The sequence below is a fragment of the Salvelinus alpinus genome, chromosome 12 (assembly GCF_045679555.1).
Source record: "Salvelinus alpinus chromosome 12, SLU_Salpinus.1, whole genome shotgun sequence".
Classification (NCBI taxonomy): Eukaryota; Metazoa; Chordata; class Actinopteri; order Salmoniformes; family Salmonidae; genus Salvelinus; species Salvelinus alpinus.
In genome coordinates, this window is record NC_092097.1 from 16,148,275 (window position 1) to 16,165,817 (window position 17,543).

At 43.3% G+C, this 17,543-nt stretch overlaps 1 protein-coding gene across 3 annotated transcripts in view; it reads left to right on the forward strand.

Annotated features, from left to right (window-relative positions):
* Positions 1–17,543, forward strand: part of LOC139535600 (cadherin-4-like) — a 250,078-nt gene that overhangs the window by 99,677 nt on the left and 132,858 nt on the right. For 2 of the 3 annotated variants that reach the window (XM_071335181.1, XM_071335182.1), the window contains exon 3: positions 15,715–15,738. The exons of the other annotated variant lie outside the window; for it this stretch is intronic. In XM_071335181.1, the coding sequence (XP_071191282.1) occupies positions 15,715–15,738 (24 nt within the window). The remainder of the gene's footprint in view (positions 1–15,714; positions 15,739–17,543) is intronic. 3 annotated transcript variants of the gene reach the window in all.

Here is a 17,543-nt window from a genome sequence, read left to right on the forward strand (position 1 = left end):
GCAGGTGTAACATGGAAAGCAAAATGTATTTGTCATGTTATTTCATTACCAGATCATGTTGTGAATAAGCCCACTAGGCTATGTAATTTGTCATTATATCCAGAATAATTAATAGGAATAAAGTTGGGTGTTGCGCAATAGTTTATCCTATACAGTTGTTCACAGTAGACTGTGTCCAATCCGAGGCACAAAAACATATGAAAACATGAACTCATTACCTCAATGATTTCTCTGTTAAATCTAACGAGACCCTGCTGTAAATCAAGCAGACAACAACAGATGATCAATTGGCTAGGGATATTAGATCCAACGAGGATCCAGGCACAACTGTCTTCACCAGTGTAATGAATGAGACACCAAAATATTGTGGACATTCCTCGTTGTTGCATTGCATGCGCTGTCACAACAGCTGTTCGTCACTTGACTGTTATTCTGAAAATTCCTTCCTGGATCAGATGATGGTATGTGCAAATATAACAGCATAGCTAATCAGCTGGACACCAAATGTGCATATAACAAGTATTATGCAATAAACCACATTAATGACAGTATCGATTTAGGTTTTAAGTATCAAGGTAAGGTGACTCTTTCGGTTAGAAGCATTCAATTTTGCAATCGCATACATCATTTTGGATTTGTGTGCGCATGAATTTTTTTTCCACCCCATATAAACATAAGGAGTCACGAAATGTTACGTAGTTACACTGCATTTCTGAGATCTCTATACAAAAAACTGTCAGACAGCTAGATCCAGGATTTATACAGGTTTTAAATCAACTCGTGAATTTTATTGAATATACTGTAGCTATGACCCCCCCCCCCCATACTGTATGTTAAAGTATAGTATGACAGTTTATAGAAAGAACCATATGTGCATTTTGAAAAATTAATTGACTTCACGAATCTTGATAACAAGTAAGGAACAGAAGTACGAAATCAAAAAGTAGCAAGTATAATTGAAGGACAGAAGTGTGATGTCACGCTCGTTCAATGTTGACACTTGATGGTGGAATAGTCTACACATTCCCAAAGAAAATATAAATATTGGACAATATCAGAATTTTTCAAAACGCACATATATGGTTCTTCCTTGCAGGTGTTCAAATGGTAATGTACGTTCCGGCTGAACAGTTTGTTTGCTGGAGGTGAAAGTGCTGTATAGTCCTTGGCTTTTTTAATTAAAAGCCAGCCGTATCTCTCCCCAACATTGGGAGGTGTGATCATAGCCTGTCATATCAGTTCAGCACAAACATGTTTATTTTTGGCCAGATTTATTTAATGGGCTTGTCAGAACTGATGGAAATTAAACCTGGCATAACTGGCAGATAAGTCTGTGTGTTTTTAGATGGGCTTTGTTTGCCTTGCTTATTTGGTCCTGCACTCGCTGCGGATGCATATTGCTGTGTGCTGCTAGCACCCACGATGGGGGTGTTCTAAGAAAATATGATTTTTTCTATCAAATTTGTTTAAACATTTCTTATGCCTCCCGAGTGGCACAGTGGTCGAAGGCACTGCTAGCTGTGCCACAAGAGATTCTGGGTTCGAGTCCAGGCTCTGCCGCAGCCGGCCACGACCGGGAGACCCATGGGGCGGCGCACAATTGGCCCAGCGTCGACTGGGTTAGGGAAGGGTTTGGTCAGCGGGGATGTCCCATCGCGTAATAGCGACTCCTGTGGTGGGCCAGGTGCAGTGCACACTGACATGGTCGCCAGGTGTTCGGTGTTTCCTCCGACACATTGGTGCGGCTGGCTTCCGGGTTAAGAGGGCATTGTGTCAAGAAGCAGTACAGCTTGGTTGGGTTGTGTTTTGGAGGACGCATGGCTCTCGACCTTCACCTCTCCAGAGTCTGTACGGGAGTTGCAGCGATGACACAAGACTGTAACTACCAATTGGATACCACGAAATTGGGGAGAAAAAGGGGTAAAAATAAATAAATAAAATGTTTCTTGACACACAAATCAACTCAAATATTATTTGTCACATGCGCCGAATACAACAGGTGTAGAACTTACTGTGAAATTCTTACTTACAAATCCTTAACTTCTCTGGGATATGTGGGACGCTAACGTCCCACTTGGCCAAAAGCCAGTAAAAATGCAGAGTGCCAAATTCAAATAAATTACTATAAAAATCTAACTTTCATGAAATCACACATGAAAGACACAAAATTAAAGCTACACTTGTTGTGAATCCAGCCAACATGTCTGATTTCAAAAAGGATTTACGGCGAAAGCACACCTTGCGATTATGTTAGGTCAGTACATAGCCACAGAAAAACACAGCCATTTGTGTTGAGTAACAAAAAGCAGAAATAGAGATAAAATGAATCACTAACCGTTGATGATCTTCATCAGATGACACTCATAGGACTTCATGTTACACAATACATGTATGTTTTGTTCGGTAAAGTTCATATTTATATCCAAAAATCTGAGTTTAGGCGGGGCGCTACTGTCTCACTTGGCCAAAAGCCAGAGAAAATGCATAGCGCCAAATTCAAATAAATTACTATAAAAATCAAACTTTCATTAAATCACACATGGAAGATACCAAATTAAAGCTACACTGGTTGTGAATCCAGCCAACATGTCAGAATTCAAATAGGCTTTTCGGCGAAAGGAAACGATGCTATTATCTGAGTTAGCACCATAGTAAACAAAGAGAGAAAAGCATATTTCAACCCTGCAGGCGCGACACAAAACGCAGAAATAAAATATAATTCATGCCTTACCTTTGACGAGCTTCTGTTGTTGGCACTCCAATATGTCCCATAAACATCACAAATGGTCCTTTTGTTCGATTAATTCCGTCGATATATATCCAAAATGTACATTTATTTGGCGCGTTTGATCCAGAAAAACACCGGTTCCAACTTGTGAAACGTGACTACAAAATATCTCAAAAGTTACCTGTAAACTTTGCCAAAACATTTCAAACTACTTTTGTAATACAACTTTAGGTATTTTTTTACGTAAATAATCGATAAAATTGAAGACGGGATGATCTATGTTCAATACAGGATTAGGCTTTCTGGTCACGCGCCTCTAACAGGACACTTCCAGTGACCCTCGTTCAAGATGGCCGTACTTCTTCATTACACAAAGGAAAAACCTCAACCAATTTCTAAAGACTGTTGACTTCCAGTGGAAGCGGTAGGAACTGCAAGAAGGTCAATTAGAAATCTGTATTCCCAATGAAAACACATTGAAAAAAGAGTGACCTCAAAAAAAAAAGATCTGAATGGTTTGTCCTCGGGGTTTCACCTGCTAAATAAGTTCTGTTATACTCACAGACATAATTCAAACAGTTTTAGAAACTTCAGAGTGTTTTCTATCCAAATATACTAACGATATGCATATCTTATCTTTTGGGGATGAGTAGCTGGCAGTTGAATTTGGGTATGCTTTTCATCCAAACGTGAAAATGCTGCCCCCTATCCGAGAGAAGTTAACCAACAATGCAGTTTTACGAAAGTACCACCCCAAAAGTAAGAGATAAGAAAAACGAATAATTGAAGAGCAGCAGTAAATAACAGCGGGGCTATATACAGGGGGTACCGGTACAGAGTCAATTGAGGTAATTATGTACAGTTGAAGTCGGAAGTTTACATACACCTTAGCCAAATACATTTAAACTCAGTGATGATGATGCGGCCACCCCCGTGCTTCAAGGTTGGGATTGTGTTCTTCAGCTTGTAAGCCTCCCCCTTTTTACTACAAACATAACAATGGTCATTATGGCCAAACAGTTCTATTTTTGTTTCATCAGACCAGAGGACATTTCTCCAAAAAGTTAAATCTTTGTCCCCATCTGCAGTTACAAACCATAGTCTGGCTTTTTTATGGCGGTTTTGGAGCTGTGGCTTCTTCCTTGCTGTGCGACCTTTCAGGTTATGTCAATATAGGACTCGTTTTACTGTGGATATAGATACTTTTGTATCTGTTTCCTTCAGCATCTTCACAAGGTCCTGTGCTGTTGTTCTGGGATTGATTTGCACTTTTCGCACCAAAGTACGTTCATCTCTAGGAAACAGAATGCGTCTCCTTCATGAGCGGTATGACGGCTGCGTGGTCCCATGGTGTTTATACTTGCGTACTATTGTTTGTACAGATGAAAATGGTACCTTCAAGTCGTTTGGAAATTGCTCAAGGATGAACCAGAATTGTGGAGGTCTACCATTTTTTTTTCTGAGGTCTTGGCTGATTTCTTTTGATTTTCCCACGATGTCAAGCAAAGAGGCACTGAGTTTGAAGGTACGCCTTGAAATACATCCACAGGTACACCTCCAATTGACTCAAATGATGTCAATTAGCCTATCAGAAGCTTTTAAGGCCATGACATAATTTTCTGGAATTTTCCAAGCTGTTTAAAGGCACAGTCAACTTAGTGTATGTAAGCTTCTGACCCACTGGAATTGTGATACAGTGAAATAATCTGTCTGTAAACAATTGTTTGAAAAATGACTTGTGTCATGCGCAAAGTAGATGTCCTAACCGACTTGCCAAAACTATAGCTTTTTAACAAGAAATTTGTTCAGTGGTTGAAAAACAAGTTTTAATGACTCCAACCTAAGTGTATGTAAACTTCCGACTTCAACTGTACATGTACGTAGAGTTACTAAAGTGGCCATGCATAGATAATAACAGAGAGTAGCAGCAGCGTGGGGGGCAATGCAAATAGTGTGGGTAGCCATTTGATTAGATGTTCAGGAGTCTTATGGCTTGGAGGTAGAAGCTGTCTCTTGGACCTAGACTTAGCACTCCGGTACCACTTGCCGTGCGGTAGCATAGAGAACTATCTATGACTGGGGTGGCTGTGGTCTTTGACATTTTTTAGGGCCTTCCTCTGACACTGCCTGGTATAGAGGTCCTGGATGGCAGGAAGCTTGGCCCCGGTGATGTACTGGGCCGTACACACTACCCTCTGTAGTGCCTTGCTGTCGGAGGCCGAGCAGTTGCCATACCAGGCAGTGATGCAACCCGTCAGGATGCTCTCGATGGTGCAGCTGTAGAACCTTTTGAGGATCTGAGGATCCATGCCAAATCTTTTCAGTCTCCTGAGGGGGAATAGGTTTTGTCATGCCCTCTTCACAACTGTCTTGGTGTGCTTAGACCATGTTAGTTTGTTCGTGATGTGGACACCAAGGAACTTGAAGCTCCCAACCCGCTCCACTACAGCCCCATCGATGAGAATGTCCTTTTGAGAAGAAAATGTTTTTCATCAAATCCCTGTCAAACTAACTTGAAGGAAAGCTTATTAAACCAATTCACCATAATTTCAACTCTATAAACATCACAATTAAAAATATTAAAAATACATTGTGTGACATCCTGAATGAGTGACGTGTGTCTGTCAGTGTGTTTCCCAGGCTCCATCAGTGGAGTTGGATGGTAATAATACAGGGTTTCATTTAGATTTTACCAGTGGTGGAAAAAGTACTGTATTGTCATAATTGAGTAAAAGTAAAGATACCTTTATAGAAAATGACTCAAGTAAAAGTGAAAGTCATGCAGTAAAATTCTACTTGAGTGAAAGTCTAAAAGTATTTGGTTTTAAATATACATAAATATAAAAAATAAATGTATTTGCTAAAATATACTTAAGTATCAAAGTATGTATAATAAAAAAATCCTTATACTAAGCAAACCAGATGGCACCATTTTCTTGTTTTTTAATTGTATGGATAGCCAGGGGCACACTTCAACACTTAGACATAATTTACAATCAAAGCCTTTGTGTTTAGTGAGTCCGCCAGATCTGAGGCAGAAAGGATGACCAGGGATGGGATGTTCTCTTGATAAGTGCGTGAATTGGACAATTTTGTCTGTCCTTTTGGGTGTCAGGGAAAATGTATGGAGTAAAAAGTACATTATTTTCTTTCAGGATGTAATGAAGCAAAAGAGTTGTCAAATATAAATAGTTAAGTAAATTACATATACCCCTCCCCCCCCCCAAAAAAAAAACCAACTTAAGTACTTTATACCACTGGATTTCACATCCCTTCTCGTTTTTTCTAATCATTTAAATCTATTTGAATCACAGAGGGTGGTTTTATGTAAACCTCTTTGCAGGGGTTATCCAGACAGACCTCAATATATCATGTGCAGCATCACCATCTGCTCGTTACCCAGGCTTTACTAGATGTGGGAATTGTACCGTTGTTTTGTTTTCCTTGTTTGAGTCAATTGTCATCTCATTAACATGTAAATATAGAGCTTATGAAACATGGCAGAGCAAGAGGGAGAGAAGCATCATACAATATGGGGAGGGAGGGGGGTGGGCTACTGTAGTGAAAGAGAAAGTGGGAGATGAGGGGGAGAAAGATGGGGAGAGGGGTCCAAAGTGTTTTCCCAGAACAGTGACACTTACTTCACAGCCACAAGTGCTCTCCCCTTTCAGCAAGGTGATGTCCTTGGACTGCCCCTCTCCTAGCTGGCCGCCACCCTCTCAACACACAATCCATGCCACTCCTCTATTGTCCTCTTAAGCACGCAAGTTTACATTTATTTTCATGAATCTTGCCCTGGAGGCAGAACTGAATTTCGCTACATGGGCCTGCTGCAAAGTCAAATTTTCTATATCGTAAAAATAAATAAAAACAAAAATGTGCTTTTTTTTGTCTTAGGTTAGGTTTAGGCATTTGGGTTAGCGGTGTGGTTAAGGTTAGGGTTAAGGTTAGGTTTAAAACCAGATTTTCTGACTTTGTGGCTGAGCTGCCTCCAGGGCAAGATTCATGACAATAAATGCCAACCAGCCTGGAATACACCTCTCATCTCCCCCATTCTCTTCAGATCTCATTGTTGTCCCTTCATTTTAGGGACACTCACAGAGCATCCCAAACATACACCTCCATTGGAGTGTGGTGTAGCAGCGGTCTTCATAAGAGCACTTCTAAGTGTTGTTTCTCTTCTCATTTCATGTCTTTGATGGTTTGAGAGCCATCTCTGACCTCTACAAGGTCTTTACACAGTGTTGAGCTCATCACCTCCCTTGTCATCCATTTATTGTTCCCTAATCTCCCCCATTGCCTTTGTTGCTTCCCATTTCCCTTTAATAACTGTTACCAGAGATGGTCTCTGTGAGTGTGACTACAAAAAAAAATCAATGGAGGGTCTGGAACGGGAATGAGATCCTGCCTCTGTACTTTGAGTGATAACAATCCTCCCAGGCCCAGCCTCCTTTTGCTGTATCATCTGGCCTCTCATTGGTCCACGCGAAGGGAAGCCCACAGCACAGCCCTCTTCATTAGAACAGTCTGTGTGAGAACAGAGTCTATAGGGAGCCTGGAGTCAGGAAGGAATCACAACCAATTATTTGCTAAATTTAAAGCCCCAGTTTGAAATATGTTGAATATGTTGTTCAATGTTTTCATGGAGATATGGATATGCCATGTTCACTCACATGGACATCTGCACCTAGTCAGTCAGTGGTGGATGGTTCTCTTAGCCAACACCAAAGTATTGCCACAAGAGGAAATGTCCGTCAATTTAAACATTATCTCTACGTGATTGGGTTCTTTTCAGTAGAGATTGGCTACTCTGTAGATGTATGTATCACTGATGAGTCACAGACAAGCACTCTTTCAGTTAAACATACTGACTGCAACTTCTATCTACGTGACTAAATCCCATCAGTTATCAGTGTTGGAGAGTAGTGAACTACATGTAGTTCAACTAGTAATTAAACTACATTTTGGAGTAGATTGGTGGTAGTTGAACTAAATTCAAATCTAGGTAGTGTTTTCAGTAGTTAATAAAAAAAAATTGCCATGTAGCGGTATAGCTAACTACTGGAACTACACACTACTTTTACAATATAATATGGGTGACGTAGGCAATAATTGTGTTTTTCTTTTTCGGCATCAGACCTGCCTAATTCTCACTTGAAACGTAGTTTTTTGTGTTTAGTAGACTAAATTACACATTCTGTTGACATACCATTGTTCCTGTACCCAAGAAAGCTAAGGTAACTGAGCTAAATGACTATCGCCCCGTAGCATTCACTTCCGTCATCATGAAGTGCTTTGAAAGACTAGTCAAGGACCATATCACCTCCACCCTACCTGACACCCTAGACCCACTCCAATTTGCTTACCGCCGTAATAGGTCCACAGACGACGCAATCGCAATCACACTGCACACTGCCCTAACCCACCTGGACAAGAGGAATACCTATGTAAGAATACTGTTCATTGACTACAGCTCAGCATTTAACACCATAGTACCCTCCAAACTCGTCATTAAGCTCGAGACCCCGCCCTGTGCAACTGGGTCCTGGACTTCCTGATGGGCTGCCCCCAGGTGGTGAGGGTAGGAAACATCTCCACCCCGCTGATCCTCAACACTGGGGCCTCACAAGGGTGCGTTCTCAGTACTCCCTGTTCACCCATGACTGCATGGCCATGCACGCCTCGCCTCCAACTCAATCATCAAGTTTGCAGACGACACTACAGTGGTAGGCTTGATTACCAACAACGGCGAGACGGCCTACAGGGAGGAGGTGAGGGCCCTCAGAGTGTGGTGTCAGGAAAATAACCTCACACTCAATGTCAACAAAACAAAGGAGATGATCGTGGACTTCAGGAAACAGCAGAGGGAGCAGCCCCCTATCCACATCGACGGGACAATAGTGGAGAAGGTGGAAAGTTTTAAGTTCCTCGGCGTACACATCACGGACAAACTGAAATGGTTCACCCACACAGACAGCGTGGTGAAGAAGGCGCAGCAGCGTCTCTTCAACCTCCTGAGGCTGAAGAAATGTGGTTTATTACCAAAAACACTCGAGAGCATCCTGCATCACAATCGAGAGCATCCTGTCGGGCTGTATCACCGTCTGGTACGGCAACTGCTCCGCCCACAACCGTAAGACTCTCCAGAGGGTAGTGAGGTCTGCACAACGCATCACCGGGGGCAAACTACCTGCCCTCCAGGACACCTACACCACCCGATGTCACAGGAAGGCCAAAACGATCATCAAGGACAACAATCACCCGAGCCACTGCCTGTTCACCCCGCTACCATCCAGAAGGCAAGGTCAGTACAGGTGCATCAAAGCTGGGACCGAGAGACTGAAAAACAGCTTCTATCTCAAGGCCATCAGACTGTTAAACAGCCATCACTAACATTGTGTGGCTGCTGCCAACATACTGACTCAAATCTCTAGCCACTTTAATAATTATAAATTGGATGTAATAAAGCCACTTTATATAATGTTTACATACCCTACATTACTCATCTCATATGTATATACTGTACTCTATACCATCTACTGCATCTTGCCTACGCCGTTCGGCCATCGCTCATCCATATATTTTTATGTACATATTCTTATTCATTACTTTACAATTGTGTGTATAAGGTAGTTGTTGTGAAATTGTTAAATTACTTGTTAGATATTACTGCATGGTCGGAACTAGAAGCACAAGCATTTCGCTATACTCGTATTAACATCTGCTAACCATGTGTATGTGACAAATAAAATTTGATTTGATTTATGACCCAAATGTGATCTGTTCTTGCAATTTGTAGTCTACGACGTTTCAGATATGCATGTGATCATTTTTCACGAGGGAGGTTAGATGTAGTGAACTACTTTTTCAAAGTAACTATATTTTTATTACGGGTAGCTTTAGTTTAGCTTAACTTGTGTGAAGTAGCTTGGTCAACTATATTTTCAGAGTAGCCTCCACGACACTGTCAGTTAACTGGTACAGAGCATCTTTGAGACACACTTTCACTCTAATGGACCTCCGAGAAACTGCCAAAGCAGCATGGCAGGTTAGACCAGCCCCAGCGGAGGGGAGAGTTCCATGTCACGATCAGGAATGGACACCTGGGGGATTGATGACAGCCCTTAGCTCCTCTATTAGACACATGGTGGATGAATATTACTGCTCTGCTGCTGAGATAAGTCCCCGGGGGATTGACACAGTACTCGTTTGCTGGTTTTGCATGGAGCCCATGGGGTGTAGAAGAGCACTCCTGTCTAGACCTGGAGTAGACGGCAGCTGGGTGTGCACTGCGTTCTGAGACTGTCTTTGTTGTCACTGTGGTCTTTGTGGGGAAAGCTGCACTCGGTGGGCTAAAAAAGGGATAGGGACTAGGATCTGCTGACACAGTGCAGGAAGACTGCCAGCCTGATACAAAATACCTCTAGCAGAGATGCACTTTTCTCCTTTCCTACACGTTTCTAGTTTCCATTGCTTTCCCCCCTCTATTTCTCTATTTCTCTCCTCTCTCTCTCAAACACACATACGCTCACGTATACATATACACATACATGCCGTGCGCACACACATATTCAGGTTTACCTCACCCTGGCTTTGGCCTTGTTTATCTGCAGAGGAAGTGTGGAGCAGGAGAGACTGTGGAGTACACGCTCAGATAGAGAGAGGATGGAAGGTGTGTTCTCCCTCACTGTCTACACATACCTCTGCCTCCCTCCCTCCCATCCCTGCCTGTTCTTCTGTTTCTCTCACTATGTCCTTCCATGGATGTGGTGTGACCAGGGGACCTTTCTCCTCCTTCCATTTCACCCCTTACTCCCGCCACTCTCCAGCAGCCATAATGACAAACATTTATTTAATACGAGCTGGTGGGAAAATGAGATTTAGGGTGTGGACAGTGAGAGGAAAATGGAGAGAGAGAGCGTGTGAGAGGGGAAAATGGAGAGCGAGAGAAAGACGGTAAGAGGAAGAAAGAAGTGAGAGTGAGGGAGAGCGAGAGGAAAATGGAGAGAGAGAGCGAGAGACAGCGACACACAGAGAGAGTATCTCCCTGAGGCTGTGTAGTAGAATCATAGAGACGCGGGGTTAGTCATCATTCCTCTCATCTTCATCACCACAGCTAATGACATCCAGTCTGAATGAGGAGGATGATGATGATTCTGATGATGATATGAACTAGAGGTTGTCTAGTAGGCTAACCATTTTAACTTTATACTCCTCATTACAGTGTCTCTGCTAAAGGAGAGAGTGTCACCCAACCAGAGCAACATGCCTCAGAATGAACATGCTTCTGTTGAGGGTGAAGCATTGACTCAGTAATGGGCCTTCCACTAGCCCTCCAGTCCTTGTTCTTTGATGTCATCCTCCTTCTGTAGAGTAAGCAGCGATGGGAGACATTTGCCTAGACATATGCTCTCTTTACCTCTCTCTGCTCTCCCCCGCTCTGCCTTAAGTGATCTGGGGTGTTTATGGAGGAACACTTGGCTGCCTGAAACCGGAGGGGAAGCTGGGAGCGCGCGTCTCCCCCCTCCCTGAGCTCCACTTTGGGCTTTCTGCATTTTAACAAAACATCTGACTCTGTCAGAACCAGTTAATCACAGCTGGGTCTTTAACACACTCTGGTCTCTCACTGTGCATTGGAGTGAATGTGGTCTGGTATCTGTGAGAAGCTATCCGATACGTCATAGCTATTACTTTAGAGTTGTCTGGACATGTGTCTATGTGCATTGCATACGTGGTAATAAATATGCACACATATGCTTCGTCATCAATGGACAAATGTACGCACATGCATGAACTCATGTCATAATGGATATTGTCAAATATGTATCACAGCTATTCCAGTGACTCCTGTCCCTGCCGTCGACTGGAGAAGGCTTAGAAATGCAATTCATTCAATCCATTGGTGCTGAACCAGTGATCCAGCAGACCTGTCATTGGGTTTCTCTCTCTGAGCCTGAAATTCTCTGGTTTCCTGTCTAAGAGGAAGCCCAGCTGGGGAAATCACTGAATCAGCTGCTGATTGGCACACTGATGGAGACCATTTGGAAGCCAACGTTGCTGGAGGAAATTAAATTACAGTCACAATTTGTTGGCTTTTTTTTCTTCTCTACACAACAGCTTAAGGGATGAATAAGATGGAGAGACGATGCCGCGTGTGTGTGTGTTAGGGCTGCACAATCGAATTCACATCGAAATCGCAATATTGGCATGTGCAATAGGCCGATCCATATCTCAAGAGATCCATATCGCATGCAATATTTTGAAATGTCACTCAGTCGCTTGTAACGTCCGTTTTGATAGTTTACTCCGTTTATCGTTTATCTCCCTCTTTCGACTTTAGGGATGCAAAAGGAGGGTATATTACTGTTAACTTTTTATGTTTACCAGTAAACTACCAGAACTTTGGTAACTTTATTTAATTTTTTATCACATGACATCTAGTGGCCTATTTGGCCATTACATGGCTGTAATTATCTCTGGACCTCTGATAAATAAAAACATTTGAATGGCAAAGCTGTAAAAAGGATCCTAAATATAAACCATGAACTTAGTGAATTCCTGAATTCCGTTGGTGTTTAATATAAGGGTTTCAGCATGAAATATCCTTTATATATTTTTGATACACTTTCATTCATCCAGTACAGTCTATGATGCTGCGGAAGCATGGGGGTCTTGGTAGGACATTGTAGAAGAGCTGTTGCATGGACGTGATTATTCGGGAGGTCTGCTTATTGCTGTGGCCCACTGGAGAGCCCTATTATCTGTGCTGTACACAGAGCACAGGCAAGGGTCTACCACTGTGCTCACAACAACCTCCATATTCTGGGGATGTACAGCATAGGAGATGGAGAGAGAGACACAGAAGGATGGAGAGAGAGAGAGGGAGAGGGAGAGAGAGAGAGAGAGAGAGAGAGAGATCAGGGATGGGAAGAGTAAAACTGAGAGAGAACAAGTGAGAAAGATAGATGGGAAGAGAAAGACAAAGGAACAGAGAGGGATGGAGGGAGAAAAAGAGAGAAGGGGAGAGAGAGAGAGGGAGAGAGAGAGAGATAATCAATGAGAGTTGACAAGACCATCCCTCTCCAGCATCAGCAGCCTAGGAGAGCAGTGTTTATTCCCCAGTAACAATGGATTCTGTTTCAGAGATCACTCAGTACATAACCCATCATCAGAGAGGTTTAGAACTGCTAGATTACATGTCGCGTGCTGACTGAGTACATACTGTAAACAGATACATATCTCCACATCAACCAACCAGACATCAACACGTTTAGACATGTTGTATCCTATGTACTGGAAGTGGTCTTCACTGTACTTGACAGCCCTGATTCTCTCCTCTAGGGCCTTATTACCATATTAGAAGACATGTAAATGTTTCCCCTCATTGTGCTTCTATTCAGCCACTTTAGTACACCAATCAACACACAGCGCACAACAATAAGGCTTTTATTTTCCGTATGAATCAGACAACTCATTAGGCAGTAATGAACTAACTCCTTTGTTGCTCTTCTTGTTTGGGGGGGAGGTTGGGAGCGTGGTGAGTGAACATGCGCACACACACACACACACACACACACACACACACACACACACACACACACACACACACACACACACACTCCCACACATACACCACCCGGCTATCCTGTAGTCCCACTCCAATTATGGCAGCATCTCACCCGGGAAAGGAGCCCACTTACCCAGCATTCACTTGATGAATAATTGATTGTTTATGCGAGTATTTTGTTTGTAAATACACTTTTGGTGTCTGATTAATTGTTTTCTAGACATATTCATTTGCTAAATTTGATTAGATTTTTTAATTCATCTATTAGCTGAACACTCTCTGGCAATTAGGCAACACTAGGGTTTTGAAGGGTTTCTGTCAAACCCAGATTTGTTACGCATGAGGAAACACACACACACTGACACAGGGCACCAGGTGCTAGCTCCCATGTGCTAACCCATTTGCCCTAGTGGTTTAGGGATATATGGTGTGGAGAAGCTTCCAGTGAAGCAGACAACCTGTTATCTTCTGTGTCAGTGGGATGTCAGTCAAGCTTTCAAGTAATATACTGTAGTACATCAGGGTAGTAGAGTTGTAGAGGTCCTCTCTCTTTAGTGAGAACTGAATGGTGCTTTTTTTCCGTCACTCAAGAGCCGCTGCTCTGCATCCTCACAGTTCACACCTGTTATTAATCCCAGGCACATTCACTCTGCCCAAGTCTTTGGGTGGCCATCAACCTCTCCGACCAACCATGCACAGACAGGAAATCACACAGCAAATGCACATGCAATCCTTTCAGAGAGGCACAAAGGTGTGTGTCTATAATTGAGGAGGAAATGAACAACTGTGACATTTTTCCCTAGAGCTGTAATGAGAGGAAGTGTGCCTAATTCCTTCCTTACATAGAGGACAGGCAGCCCTGGACTCACTCTGGGAGACTGAGAGCAGGACAGTCAGTATTAGTGTTGTCGTGGGGAGGGCTACAAGGCCCACAGAGGAGAGAGAGTGGTGCTAGGCTGCTGCACGTGTGCCAAATGTGAGTCTGCCTGCCAATTTGTGGGGATACTGGCAAGTGCAGCGCAGGCTGAATCCTTGACATAGGGAGATGAATTATTGAAACATTGCTCGCCGTTGTGTAGGGGGCGGATCGAGAGATTCCTTTACTTGCACTCGAGGCATTCCAAGACGCTTAAAATATTGACGGGTTTGTACTGTGTTTGGATGTTGTTGCTTATTGGGTTCTACAGAAATACCATATAGCAATATGTTCTACAGATTTAGAATGGGAGTTAACAGACAGTATTGAAGAAGTGAATAGTAATTCTTATGCTTCGTCTGCTACCCGTGTTAATGCGTTAACTTATTTGATGCTTACTCTGCGCAAAGTCAATAGATGGTCTGCAAATCATTTCCCCAAGTATTTAGAAACAACCTGACAAACGAAGTGAGAGAGAGAAAGTACAGTATATTATGGGCCATGTTTTCCCCTCAGCTAAGACAGTGACTTTTTGGGGGGCCCTCCGAGAGAGCCTGGCAACCTTCGCTCTCTCTGAGGCTCGTTCAGATTCTGCACACATGCCTGACTCAGTTACCAGTGTGCTCCATTGTGCTACAAAGTGGTTTGCTGTGATAGAACAGCAATTTGAGGGTCATGTTGGTGAGCAGGGGGGGTGACTTGGCAGGGGGTGTTGTTGTCAACGTTCGACTTCCTGTGACGCCCGGTGCCGAAATGAGGGCAATGAATGTTAAACGGAGCCATTGAAATGGTCTCTCATCAAATCTGTGTGCAGCGTCTCCGTTCGATGGCGTTGGAGGGGTAGGTGGCACCGAGAGCAGCTGTCTCTAGAAACACAAAGTCCTTGCTGCTTCGCTCCTTATCCAGCTGTGATACTTCTATCTAAATAAGGATGTACATAAACATAGCGTTGTGCAGAGTTCATTCCGTTTGAGCAATATTGCATTATAGACATCACAACAACTGGGGTGTGTTCCAGTTAAAGCATCTAAGTGCTTGAGGCAAAATGTACGGAAAGGGGAGAGTAGCGAGAACTGTTCCAGTTGAATTGCAGTGTGTGCAGTACACAACAGACTATAATCAATGCACAACTGCTCTCTGTATTTGAAGAGATGTAGAATATTTTAACAAGGTCATGTTCTTCTGCTGTCGAACAAGAACGTCTTTCTTTGGAGAGGATGACAGTATGTGAACGCCTTTTTCTTTACTCGTGATAGAGGTGATAGAGGTCTGCTCAGCAACTTACTAAGTAGAATATGTGTTTGTTTTTATTGTGTGATCACATTTCCTCAGTTATTTCTGTTTTCCTTAATCACTCTCTATTGTTAAGTGACAAAAGTCTTGTATGGCAGCTTGAGAGCTTGCATGTTGTGTTCTAATCGTTGTATTCTCCCTCCCTCCCTCCCTCCCTCCCTCCCTCCCTCCCTCCCTCTCTATCTCGCTCCCTCCCTCTCTCCCTGACAGACACCACCCTGTCGAGTGAACGTGGTAAGTACTGCAGAGGCACGTTTCCCTGATTTAGAGACGGCTGATTTGACTGAGCCAGATTGGAGATGTTTGTGTGGATGAGTGTGTAGAGAGTCATCTCAGATGTTTGTCTCAGGGGGAGTTTGATGCCATGAGCACAGAACGTCGTTTGCATCAGCCACGAAGCTATTTTCCTCTTCACCACATTTCATATCACAGCAATGTTGGAAAGGGAAAAACATCTACCCAATGTAATTACCAAAACAGCATCACTGGACCCATGTGGCCAATCAGAGTTTGAATTTGGCGTATATTGTATATATTCACTCTGTCCTATTTAGCCAATTGGCCCTCTGTGTCTCTAATGATATCATATTTATAGTAGCCTGCTGTATCTCCTGCCCACTGTCTATTTGTCTTCATACAGCTGACTATAATGGGCTTCAGTTCATCTCCACATGGCCCATAGAAGGAGCAGATGAACCAAGTCTTCTCCAGAGCCTGTCTCTCGATTTTCATTTTACATTTGACTCCCCACATAGGCTTCCTCTGTGCTGCTGTTTCGTGCTTGGAGGAGCATGGTGATCACCCATTTCCACTCAAATCAAGATATAAAATCATCTGAGGTACGGTCTATGTACGGGCTGTAATAAGAGCCTATTGAGTCTGGACTGCTCTACCTGCAGATCCCAGGGACCAGGCAGGCATGCATAAAACACCTGTGCCCTACTGTGGTGCAGTCTGTTGCATCTGCTTAGAGCTGCCTTCTCTCACTCTGCAAACAGCCTCAAACAGCCTGGCTGCGTTATCAGAGATGGGTTTAGGACGGGTGAACAGACAAAGCAGCAATGATAAAGCTTTGTGTTTGAAGGATGCATGCACAGGTCTTTGATGTGTGGGGAAACCACATTCTGTCAATGCACCAGCATTTGTTTGTGGAACTCATACAGTATGTGCATCCCATGAATGGTCAAATCATACCCTGTAGGTTGAGGTGACATTGGGGGGGATATATGGAGGGAAATATTGTAGTGCTCGTAAATGAGACATGGAATTATTACTTATTATTAGTAAGTAGTAATACGGTGTCATGCTAGCCATGTAATCTCTGAGAGGGGGAGGAAGACAAAGGGGATAGGGCATGCATTCTCTCTTGTCTTTCCATCACCCATCACTACTAGGTCCTATGTTGGAAAATCATGACATAATGTGAATGCTATTTCAGAGGGGGGGAGTGTGAAGTAAGGAGTGAAAGGCAGATGAATAAGTGAGATGAGGGAGAGTTAGTGCAAGGTCTCTGTGCCCTTGCCCCTTTGTACACTACTGCTAGGAGGCGGGGGGGGGGGGGGGCTGCGCTTATCACAGTTTATAATGACTAAAGCACATACCCTACCGCAGACTCTTATCCGGGCAATAATTGGGCAAACGATCAGAATTGGGCTGCATTTGTAAACGCAGCCAATGTGTGTAATAAAAAAAGAAAATGGGGTTACAGTCACCCCCCTTTCACCCTGTCCTCAAAAAGGCTCTTTCAGCCCCGTGTTCTGGTGTGCCAGATAGCACCCTCAATGTCAAGTGGCTGGGAGCTTTCTCTCTCGGCTTAATTGTCTGTACCTGAGACAGGATGCCTAGGTGTAATTGCGATAAGAGAAAATGCTGTGCCTGGCTGGTTTTAGTGCCTTTATCTGTAATCTCCGGATTGATTATGGTTTTTCTGCCAGTCAAGCAAATTGTTCAGCCCCATCAATTGCACTGGAAACTGCCTTAACTGTGTCAGGACCAAATAGGGGAGCAGAACACATCGGCAAACGCATAAAATATGGAGT